General features: G+C 36.9%; 2 protein-coding genes across 2 annotated transcripts in view; both read right to left on the bottom strand.

Annotated features, from left to right (window-relative positions):
• LOC107694266 (calcium-independent phospholipase A2-gamma-like) overlaps window positions 1-7823 on the bottom strand; it is a 12318-nt gene extending 4495 nt beyond the window's left edge. Inside the window, exons 1-8 of the mRNA XM_016493912.1 lie at window positions 7729-7823; window positions 4111-5143; window positions 3651-3800; window positions 3391-3542; window positions 2553-2647; window positions 2294-2465; window positions 1759-1816; window positions 1391-1585 (exon numbers count right to left, since the gene is read on the bottom strand). Coding sequence (XP_016349398.1) covers window positions 1391-1585; window positions 1759-1816; window positions 2294-2465; window positions 2553-2647; window positions 3391-3542; window positions 3651-3800; window positions 4111-4980 — 1692 coding nt within the window. The 5' untranslated portion in view covers window positions 4981-5143; window positions 7729-7823. The remainder of the gene's footprint in view (window positions 1-1390; window positions 1586-1758; window positions 1817-2293; window positions 2466-2552; window positions 2648-3390; window positions 3543-3650; window positions 3801-4110; window positions 5144-7728) is intronic.
• A 1015-nt stretch (window positions 7824-8838) lies between these two features.
• Window positions 8839-12148, bottom strand: part of LOC107694239 (coiled-coil domain-containing protein 87-like) — a 5220-nt gene continuing 1910 nt past the window's right edge. Inside the window, exons 6-15 of the mRNA XM_016493878.1 lie at window positions 11856-11975; window positions 11609-11724; window positions 10867-10996; window positions 10655-10758; window positions 10287-10399; window positions 10149-10180; window positions 9739-9897; window positions 9537-9651; window positions 9273-9415; window positions 8839-9180 (exon numbers count right to left, since the gene is read on the bottom strand). Coding sequence (XP_016349364.1) covers window positions 8941-9180; window positions 9273-9415; window positions 9537-9651; window positions 9739-9897; window positions 10149-10180; window positions 10287-10399; window positions 10655-10758; window positions 10867-10996; window positions 11609-11724; window positions 11856-11975 — 1272 coding nt within the window. The 3' untranslated portion in view covers window positions 8839-8940. The remainder of the gene's footprint in view (window positions 9181-9272; window positions 9416-9536; window positions 9652-9738; window positions 9898-10148; window positions 10181-10286; window positions 10400-10654; window positions 10759-10866; window positions 10997-11608; window positions 11725-11855; window positions 11976-12148) is intronic.

Consider the following 12148-nt stretch of genomic DNA (forward strand, 5'->3'; position numbering starts at 1 on the left):
GGTTTTTTAAGGATTTTTTTTTTTTTTTTTTTTATGCCCCCCAAAAATATCTAAATTAATTTTAATTCTGAATTTAACTGTATTTTTATATATTTTAAATAAATTAATAGATTAAAAAATAATTTATAAATTAGCAGGAAAAAACACATCATTTACTTGACATATAAAATTTTTTTTAGTTTATCCCCCCTAAAAATATAAAAATGAATTAATTCATGAATGGGCTATATTTTTTAATGTATTATAAATAAAATAATATAGAAAATTATAAAAATTGAAAAAAAATCATGTCATTTACCCATATGACATTAGGACTTTTTTTTTTTTTTTTATGCCTCCCAAAAAATATTAAAATAAATATATAGATAACAAAATAATATTGAAAAAAAAAATCACAAATGGGTAAAACTTTAGCAGAAACTGCATGCAATCCTTCTCACGCGGTTTATACCACCATTTCTAAATAATAACAGGCCCATCTTCTTATTGACCACAGATCTCATTGGACTCTGAATGAATCTGGGCATTCATTTAGCTCGATGACCAACAGCTTTATTGGCCTTTTTGGGACAACAGGGACATTGTGAAAAGCTGTATGTGAACTTGGTGGGTGTCAATAGGCAGACAGACAGAATGACGCCTTCCTGATGGCTCAACAGGCACCGCTGAGGGCTACGATTCAACATTAACGTCTGCCGCTTGGCTGATGAAATCTCAGGCTGTGAAGGTGCGTTCAGTGTGGCTGCGGTGGGACCGTGCCAGTTTAAGCTGGATGAAGACAGGCAGAGAGGCAAAAAGACCTGACAGCCACTCCAGGGTAATGCAGACACATATTCAAACCATGAACTATTCAAAATAATACACTTTCCCTTACAAATCTGGTTTGTGTATCCCTTCTGTATTACAAATCTTGATGCATATTGCAAATACGCAGCCACACTTCAAGGCTATTGTGATTCAGAGAGAAGTGGATCAGAGAAGTGAGAGGAGTCTAAACAATCTCTCTGACAGGAATCTCTTCAAATAGCAATCCGAGAGCCACTTTAAGGGAGCCGAACTGAAGTGCCCTAAGTGACGGCACTCAAGAACAACACTAATGAGTCTCACTGTACAGCCCTGATGAGACAGCACAGGAAACAGCCTGAGTGAATGTATGTGCAGAGTTTGCTTTCCCTCTCTCTTCTTCTGACAAGAACCTAAAAGGGTTTGTAATGATTTTCAATACTGCAAGACATCTAAGCAAGGATGACGTCACAAACCGTCAGAACACTTGGGTCTCAACATGTTAAAAAAGTCATATAATAATAATTAGCCTTAAAAACATAAGGATAAGTTAAGAGCACAAAGAAGTTTAATGCAGATAATGCAGACCAGACTTTGCGTGCTTTACCTGGTGGAGGTCATTTCCTAGTACAAATTCCTGGAAGTATCCTGGAGCAGCAGAGGATGCTCGAATGGCCTGCCACATTTTATGCTGGCAGCCACCCAAGTAGTGTGAGCTAACCCCAGGCAGGAAGTTATAATTCCTGAAGACATACGCTTTCAGCGGCAGGCCTCTGTTCACAATGGTGCTCACAGCTGACACCTAGAGGAAGCATTGAGTGATTTACAGTGGTGTGAAAAAGTGTTGGCCCCCTTCCTGATTTCTTATTTTTTTGCATGTTTGTCACACTTGAATGTTTCAGATCATCAAACACATTTAAATAACAGTGAAAAGATGAGAATTGCATTTTTTAACAAATATATATTGAAACCCACCTTGGGGCATTTAGGGTTCTTGGAAGTCTCGATCATTAGTCCAGGTCCCATTCTTTCTCTGTTGAGAATTAAAAAAAATTAAAATGTTAAAATAAAACAAAATGTAAGCAGTAAATGAGCATTATATTGTACTACAATCACTTTACTGCATATTGTCTCTATTTATTTATTACTATTTATTTTTTGCTTTCTTTTCGATGCAGTTTTATATGTGTCTCTTTACCGTTATTATTTGATTATATTATATTAATATAATTACATTATATTATTTTTATATTATTATATTATTTATAATATTATTATTATATTATTATTTCTATTTTCAGGTCCAAACTATTGTCACACTTTACAATGATAACAAAATAAATAATTAAATTTAAAAAAATCTATTTTATATTGGCTTGTTCACTTCACTTTTAAAATAATTAAAAAATATAAATAAACAAAACAAAACAAAACAATTAAATTAAATTAAATTAAAAAAAATAATACAATAAAATCAAATCAAATAAGCTTGTTCACTTCATTGTCTTACTTGAGGATCTCTTCCCAGATCTGGCTGTCATAGTACGCATGACTCCAGCCCATTTTCACTGTGCCCACAATTAGGTTCTGTTTAAAGACATCAGATCCCAACTTTCGATAGAGTTCCTCACACTCATCCAGAGGGATCTGGAACACACCCAGCATAAAGGCCAGGATGGCCCCTAAGGGGAAAAAACCCCACAGATTTAAAGGAAGTTTGTTCATTCCTATATCTAATAAACATTTTCCAAGTAGTTATCATAATATACCTGTACTAACTCCACATATGTAGTCAAACAGCTGGTAGATGGGCTTCCCTGTCAAACTCTCCAGCCTGTGCAAAGCCTGTAATGCAACCAAACCCCTGCAAAACAATTACATCAAATTACAGGACTGCACACATTACATTTCACTGCAAATGTAAACATGTTCATTCATCTTATAACATAAAACTAAAGGATATATTCACTGAAATAATTAAGGAGTTCAAGAGTAGTTGACATGGACAATATAATGGGCATTAACTTTTTACATTTTAGGCTAAAAAAATGTGGGAAAATTTCCAAAAATCTGTACGCAAGGTATTTTCCACAATATAAAGAACTGGTCACCGTTTATTTTATGCTTATTTTTACTACTTTTAATTTAATTTTTGTTGCTCACAAATTCAAAATTAAACATTCCATATGGACTTTAATTGAGAATTAAATGTATTATATCTATAGGTCTATAGATCAGTTGATAATCTAACCTGATCATTTTTACATTATTTAATACAAAATTTTATGTTGTATATTTTTAACTTTAAAATGAAAGAAGATTAAGTATATCCTATCCCACTGCTGGTAAATATAATGGTATATAATAGTGGTATATAATTTTATTCTTGGTAAAACTGACATAAAACATGAAAAAAACAAACATTCAAATTAGCCTTGGATGATGGACAGCATTTAAAGGGATTGCAAAATTGTGTCAGTTGAGTTCTATTTTTTGATGACCTACTTTTAGGTAAATTTGGGCTGACCTACTTTTATCTTAAAAGTACTTTCACAATCGGTTAACTTTAGGTTAATCATTTTTCCCTAGCAGTCATCTGTCTATCACCTGGTCCCTCCTCCGTCGATGGAGAGGACACGTATTCCTCTGCCTTTGACCGGGTCATTGTAGCCCACCAGGGCCAGAGCCTGTCTCACTGCAGCCTGCAGATTGACGTCTCTTGCCTGCCTCAAACGCAGAAGACACGGGATGACCTTCTCCTACAGCCAGCGAGAGAAAGGACGAAATGAAACACAGAAAGTTATTAATGGAGATTACAATGTACAAAAATAAATCCGGACATGGCAGATGGTTGGACACACACTTACAGTGACTGCCACCCCTCTGGTCTCTGGAAATTCCAGCAGGTGGAAGCTCAGTTCCTCCACCCTGCTAATGGTGATCTTCACATCAGTGACTCGTTGAAGACTCTTGACCAGTGCTCTGGTTCGGTTATCCAAACTAACACGTGCTATAATCTATATACAATACAACACACAGAACAATTACATTTCATTCTTAAACATTCTAATCAATGTTTTCCTGACCAGCTTGGGCTTCTAATAAAAGAAAGGTTTGGGTGATAACTGACCCCCCCCATAATTTACACAATCTTATTTATTTATTTTTACATAAAGAAAATTCTGCCAACTTGTAGGACCTTACTTCATTCCACGTTAAAATAAAACAATAAAAAGTTGTTTGAAACACAATGCTTTTACTCAAAAAAAAAAAAAAAAAAACCTCTATTAAACATATTCTATTATATTTACAGGGATATTATTCTACCTTCTCCCTTTGAGACAGCAGTCTCTGTGCTTTCTCTTCTGCCTCTTTTTGCTCCTTGCTTTCTGCACTCTTTGCATCCTGGGACGCAGCCCGTTCAGATCCAGAGGGTTTTTCCTTCTCTGCCGTGCCACTCTTTGAATCCGCTCTGAACTTTGGTACGAGAGGAGCGATGTAGTTTCCTACAAAAGCCTGGACGCTGGGCCTGGGGTAGGACAGGTAATGACTGATGCCTTTCCTTGGCGATATGGGGATGGTTGAAACACCCTCATCCTGAGCTGGAGCAGAAGGGGCTTCTGGACTTGGGACGGAGCCATTCTTGTCAATCGTAGGGGGCGTTTCTGGTGTGGATCTATGGGACACAGGCACTGCCATTAGGATATCATCCTTGCTATTTTTTGGAAGAGCACTAGGCTGGATCTGAGATGTCGAGGATGTTGTGTCTTCTCTAACCCGTTGTGATATTTTGTCATCTCGCGTGTCACTTCCAAAGTAGGCATTGACATGTTCAGCCAGGTGATTGTACATTTCATCCATGTTGGTTGTGAAGGCTGCGGGCTGAAAACGTTGCAGCGTTTGCTTTGCAGCCACACTGGTCATGTTTCCTGTGCTGCTAGACAGCCTGCTGATAGATTTTGGGGCTTCTTCATGAAGTTCCATGTCTTTTTTCACCTCTTTCTCCCTGGGAGGCTCAGGTGCCGCCATGGTCATGACAGCTCCGGCCTCTGCCTCGGGGCATTCCACTTTAACCTCTATAGTTTTGCCCTGGGTCGCACTGGGTTTGAGGCGTGTGATCTTGGCGAGGAGGTCGGTGTTCACCGTTCCGCTCACGGCTTTGGTAACGGTGTCCAGTGTGCTCCTGATGCGCGACATGCGGTGAGGTTCCTCGAGGGAATTCTGGGATACTCCTTGAGGAAAAACAGGTGTGTGGATTGGGCATCAGAGCTCAGTCAAAGCTTTAGCCATTTCACATCCACTAGATAAGGACTCCATGATAATACATGAGGTAGGAGGATTTTCTAATTCTAAAGGCAACCTGTAATGACAAAGATTGTTTTTATTAAATTAATAATGTTTAATATTAAGAAATCATCAGTAAGAAACCCTCCATAAAATCCTAGCAACTGCATATCATTGTGCTAAAAACAGTCAGGACCCTTGAGCAACTGCATAGGAACACCATGGAATCACAATATTTAATATTCAAAGTGAATAAGATGTCATAAAAGGAAGGTATTTTCTGCATAAAGACAATGGGCCTCATTAATGAAGCATGAGCGCAATGAGTGCTTAATTTTCATGATACTTTTCCAACATTATTTCAAACTAATTCTCATTACTATAATAAAGTATAAAAAATTGTCCTGTTTTTAGTTACATAAAACGAAAATATAATATTTTACATTTTTATTTAATAATATTGTATTATTATTATTAATATTATTAATAATAAAAATAAATTATTATTATTATTATTACAATTCTGACTCGCCATCTCCGCAGTACAGTGACACGCCTTCAGAGAGAAATGCACATTTTTCGATTTTAATTGTTTCATTTTAGAATAGCCATTTCGAGTTTTCTATAGATATATTTTTCATATCTGTGTGAGGCATTTAGCTTATATACGCTGAGTTTGGGTTCATTTTAGTGACGCGTTCCAGGGGGCAGAAAGAGCGTCCTGTTTGTTTTCTTTATTTTACTAAATTACAGCGTTTTGTTGTTATTGTGAGTGTACACAAATAAAAGTAGACTTTACAGTTTCAAATGATGTACTATTCTTATCTTTATGAACAAAAATGACATCGTATTTTAAGTTGAAAAATGTAAGTAATCGTGCCGGCGCCTCCATTAAAAGTGCGATTTCCGCGCAAACACTTGGATACGCGCCTAACTGCACACATTTATCTAGGTTAAACTAGGCTAACATTGTGATATGCTTAGTGTTTTATATATAGGGATTTTATTGTAGACAGGTCAAGTGTTGATTTGAGAAGGCTAAATTGATCAAATGTGGCAAACTCACTGTAGGCCGCTTGGTCGTCATTTTAAAAAACAAAAACTTGTGTTTAACAAACAAAATATGCTAAATTTACCTAAATTCTAAATTACCGTAAAGAAACGAAAAGAAATATAACCACTATGCAATTAAAAACAAAATGGCTCCAACAGTAGGCTATGCAATTGGGACAAAAAAAGGCAAAAATATTAATGGTTCTGAAAATAGGCTTAATTTTTTTGTATGCAAAATATATTTTATTTCTTATGCGTTATATTCAAAGTCGTCAGAACAAATGAGAGAAGTAAGATGTCAAGTTAGTGAACGGATTGTTCTTTTGAGTCAGATCTTTTAAATGAATCATTTGATTCAGTTCACAAAACCGGTCTGAATGATTCATTCATGAATCAGTTAAACTCACCAACTCCCAGTAGTTAACAGCTCACCGAAGGCTGAAATTTTCTATGAATAACAACTTCAACTTTCGGTTTGTTGCTGATACATATGACTAGAAAACTTGAAATATAGTGCACGAGTCATATTTAAGTTTGAAGTCTCCATTCATTCAACTAAACATGAAAAATTGACTTCTTCGAAATGTCTTCTTTTGTGTTCCACAGAAGAAAGAATGTCATACAAATTTTAAACGCGGAGAGAAAATAAAAAAAATACAGAGTGGAATATAAAAGTACTTTTACAATCATTTGTAAAGCATCGCGTTTTAGTGCAAGAGCCAATGCAACCTGTGGAAATCACCATGGAAACCGACGTCAACATTTCACAAACGCTGACAGCTATGGAGACGGACAGCACACATATCGCACAATGTGAGCATAAAATCAAAAACATCGACTGGATCTCGTGCAAAGACTTCACAATCGAGATCGGAGAGCAACAGATCAGACGATACATGGACACATGGGAGATACAGCAGCCCGGCTGGCTCTATAGTCTGAGGTTTCTCCAGGAGACCGAGTTGGAGTTTAAAACGCAGTACCAGTACGAAACCAAATGTAGCATCCCGACCCGAACCGCCCCGATCCCCAGTGCCACAGCCAGCGTGTATTTCATCATAGAAATCTCCAAAATCCGACCAAACACACTGCCTATGGACGTTCACTTCCTCGTCGAAACAAACAGATCCAAACATATTCCAGGACAGACGAGGTTCAGTGAAAAGTGGCTGATGGATATCATTGAGAGCAAGACTTTGCTTATGGACACTGTTTACTTTTAATACTTCAAAATATGTCAGTTTAACTCTGTAGAGCTGTCTACAAACGATCTCTTTCAATGGAAATAAAGTAAAATGATTTAACTGACGCTTCATACGGAAACACTGTAGTATAAATGTCTCATATTTACCATATAATATGCTGTTTTGCCACTGCAGACCGAATTATCTAAACGCTAATGGCTCTTACCTAAATAGGTTATCTATAAATAAATTGCATATATTTATAGAGATAACGATTTATATTCATATGTTTATTATTTTTAAGAGGCAGCTCATTGGACCATTGGTGTCGTTTTGTTCAGCTGAGACTGCATAAAATAATAGGCTAATTCTGCTCTTTTAAGCCGGAGTTTGACATGTTAAGCATACAAATGAAATGACATACCCGCCGATTCCTTATTATTCGCTGTCATCTCGTTTAGAGATATTTTGAAAACAGAGAGACGTATGAATCCCAAATTGACAATTTGACAGGAAACGTAGAGAGACGGAAGATGACGTGATGTGAACACAGCCAATCAGAGCGCCGCGAATCTCCTCTTCTCCTCAGCTGACTGGAGACAAACAAACGGGAAAGAGCGCACTGCCAACTACTGGGAGTAAGTGAAACAACACCTCACGAAACGCAAATAAAGGTATAGATAAATAAAATACCATATTTAGAAACGTCTTATATATTATAGAAACCTTATAAACAAAGAATGATTAGTTAGTTACGTTAAAAAGGTGATTGTTGCATATTAAATAGCACAGTACAGTAATTCTGTTGTGAAGGGTAACTACGTACAAATGCACTCGATTTTGATGTAAGCACATAATCTGTTAATTTTCTGATATATGTGTTGCAAGATGAAAAGACAACATATTTCCTCTGTCCAAGTTTATTAGTTTAAATATTACATAATTAGTGTAATACTATCATTCTTCATTTGTCATTTCTACACTACATATAATTACATTTGCCTACTGTATGTAGAGTGTAGCAGGGTTATATTTAACTAAAACTAAAACCATTCAAAAACATTTTTGTTATTTAAAATAATAATAAAATAGACATTAACTAAAATAAAATGTAAAAAAACCCCATTTGATTTAAGTTTAAAAGAATAAAAAATGACAAAACACAACGAAATGACTAAAACTAAGTCAAATTAAAATGTAAAATGAAAATATAAAAATAAAAACATTCAAAATATTAATAAAAACTAATAATATATCTGGTGTGTAATACAATATGTATTTAATATTAAATTATTTTTGGAAATGATTACTTCACATTGTTATTGTTAGTTCTATTTTAATTATTTTAGAATGCACTGCAGTGTGTGTAATATACACACTAAAACAAAATGCTAATTTTCACCAAAAAAAAACAAAAAACAATTTAATTCCCCCGCCCCCACCACCACACATTTCAGAACGGTATCATTTCTGATTTTATTTCTAAGCTGCCAAAAAAAGCATTCCTTTTCAGAGTCAGAAAGTTCTTCAGCAACTAGTAAGAATATACTAAACCAATAATCAAAGTGAAACAGATCTATAAAAACTGACAGGTCTTGCTTTATTTGCTAGTATTTGGACTACATTGGTATATCTTTTAGAGTTGGCAGTGTTGCAGTAATTGGCCATTTCTCTCACAGTGTGACAGAGGTTGTTCCTGGAGGGTTTGATGGTTGTCTGAGTGAAGCTCCTGGCTTTGGCTCAGAGGAGGAAGCCTTACAGGCAGAGCCATCCGTCCATCTACAAACATCTCCAGCGACTGGACCCGCCTCTCCTGCTGCAGCCAGTACAGCATCTCAGTAAGGTCCCAGCGCATCTTCTCTCTGTATGGCCGACCCTGTGACAACCAAAACAGCAGTGAAAATGATAGACAGCTGAGCTTCTGGTGCAGATAACCAATGGCGTGCAACCAAGCTTTGATGCACTCACCTTATAGCTGATGTTGTCATTGAAACGGGTGGTGATGTAGCCCATAGTCTTGGACAGTTCTTGGTCTACAACTGAAATCTGAGAGTTGAGCTTCTCTCTTTGACTTGCCTCTTCCATTCTAGCGATGGATGAACCATGATAACTTGTGTATTTGCAATGAATCTGTATTAGAGTAACGATTTTTTTTGAGTCAAAAGAATCTCTCTAAATCTGTAAATGCAGACTTCAAGGGTCAGAATTCATTATTCTGTGCCTCTGATGTACCTCGCTGGAAAAATCTGTTGGGGTCAGATGCCTCCCTCTCAAAGTCCTCCAACTTGGAGAGCAAGAGCTCTCTCTTCTGGATCAACCGAGCAGCCTGCTCCCATGCAGCAATTGCCTGAAGGCACAAATACATCCACATGACAACATAAATCCTAGATGATCATGATGGAAAGCCAGGAGAGTTCATTATCATTATCTGTACCTCCTGCAGATGGTTCCTGTACTCATGAGAGCTGTATTTGATGGCCATGTCTAGTCGCTGTCCTTCTGGCAGAAGCAGGGCGTTCCAGACCCTCTCCAGCCTGACCTGCATCTGTTCTCCATCCAGCAGTCCAGCACCTTCACCTTCTTCTCCCTCAGACTGAAGAACATCAATCAATCAGCCAGTCTGTCTACCTAGCTATCATCTACCTGCTAGTCTGTCTATCTCTCTTTCTGTCTACCTACCTATCTATTTGCCTATCTATTATACAAAAAAAGTGACTGTACTTCTTTCTTGCTAAACAGAAGCCTGTACTAAAAATAACAGCGACATGACATGATAGATGAAGGAGTAATCAGTGGAAAACAGAAGTGCTGTGTTATATTATGAGGAAAGGAACATGAACTCACTGCATCTTGTATTTCCTCTTCTGGATTTTTCTCTGAAACACAGATATTTCTACATTCATTCATGTAGTTTTTGACACTAAATAATGCATTTTCATAAGTGTACCAGTATTTTTTTTTTTTAAGAAAACTACAACATGCCATCCAGTTCTGGTTCCCTTCCCAATCCTCCCATCTCTATGGTGTTGATGTTCCAGAATCCAGGAACAAATTCTTGTTTCTGTCTCCTAAGTGAACTGATCCTTTCCTGTTGCCTTTTGAAAGAGGTGATGATCAGATAAAAATTAGGTTAACTTTATATCAATAAAATAAAAATATAATAATATACAATAATTAAAATGTTGGTGTTTAGCCATTTGTTGACGGTCACAGTGTAAGAAGTCGAAGGGATGTTTCATGGATGTTCAACATTTGACATCAGTTATAGAGACTAACCAAGTGCAAGTCATCATGCATCATTCTCAGAGTAAATGTGGGAGGATAAGCTAAAAAAAAAAAAAATTCCAGACCTTCTCCTCTCGTCTCGCTGCAGCTGAGCCAGCTTGTGTCTCTCTGCCTCTTCATCATCATCACTGTCATACAAGTGAAACAGCACTGACAGATAATCGGAGTCCTTCAAAACCAGGGCACATATAACACAAGCACAACTGTTAAAGTCCACAAATCCTGAATATATCTAGCATTTATTACCCATAAACACACACTCCTATTATAAACTTGCCTGACTGGAAATGTAGTCAAGATAATCATCCATTGATAGTTGACACCTCCACCACTGAAACCAGGCTCTGTATGCTCGAGCAGTTGCATTCGCAGGCCTCTTCCTGTTGACAGCCCTCTCTGTTCTCTCTCTGCATTTATGCAAATCAATTACAGATTTTATATAATTTTGTGGTGTGAAAGAACCACAAATACACATATAATAATAATTTAATTTATTTTATTTTCTTAAATGTGTATATATATATAGTGTTTTTAGAGTTTTAGCTTTTAGGGGAGTTTTAACTTTTAGGGGAAGTCGTGGCCTAATGGTTAGAGAGTCGGACTCGTAACCCAAAGGTTGCGGGTTCGAGTCTCGTACCGGCAGGGATTGTAGGTGGGGGGAGTGAATGTACAGCGCCCTCTCCCACCTTCAATACCACGACTGAGGTGCCCTTGAGCAAGGCACCGAACCCTCAACTGCTCCCCGGGCGCTGCAGCAAAAATGGCCCACTGCTCCGGGTGTGTGTTCACGGTGTGTGTGTGTTCACTGCTGTGTGTGTGCACTTTGGATGGGTTAAATGCAGAGCACTAATTCCAAGTATGGGTCACCATACTTGGCCACATGTCATGTCACTTTCACTTTTCACTTTTAGTTTTAATGACTTTTTCTTATTTGTAAGTCACTTTGGATAAAAGCGTCTGCAAAATGACTAAAAGTAAAAAGTAAAAGTAAAAGTAAATAATAAGAAAGAAGAGAGCACCTGTGGGATATGCCGTATGGGTTTGGCCTCCTGAGTGATGGGTTGATTAGTTTGTTGTTAATTACTCTTTTTGGGCAGCATGTGGCATTTGTCAGGGCAGGCTCAATCCTGGGGTCCTTCAAAAGATCGAAAGCGGCTTTTAATATTCTTATTAACTTCATAATATGAGGATGCTGTGAAACTTCACCCATAAAACATCTACATTTGAAAATACTACAGCTAATCCTCAAGCTCTTAATCAACTTACCTCATCAAAGTTGAAATACTTTGTTGAAATACTTTTGGATAATTCTTCAAAGACTTTGCTTATTGCCATATTTTCTTCAACCAAGTTCTGATCCATCAGAGCGACCGATGCTGAATCAATCTAGAGTTTTAGAATGATTATATAGGTAAGTTCAATATAAGCCAAATTATATTTCAGGGTTTAGTTTATAAATGAGGTCTGGATAAAATCTATAAACATATACAAATATATTATAATGGATCATTAATGATATTAATAGTAATCATGTATAAATAACTGTATGTATGTATGTA

The sequence above is a fragment of the Sinocyclocheilus anshuiensis genome, unplaced genomic scaffold, assembly GCF_001515605.1.
Source record: "Sinocyclocheilus anshuiensis isolate Anshui unplaced genomic scaffold, SAMN03320099.WGS_v1.1 scaffold1316, whole genome shotgun sequence".
Classification (NCBI taxonomy): Eukaryota; Metazoa; Chordata; class Actinopteri; order Cypriniformes; family Cyprinidae; genus Sinocyclocheilus; species Sinocyclocheilus anshuiensis.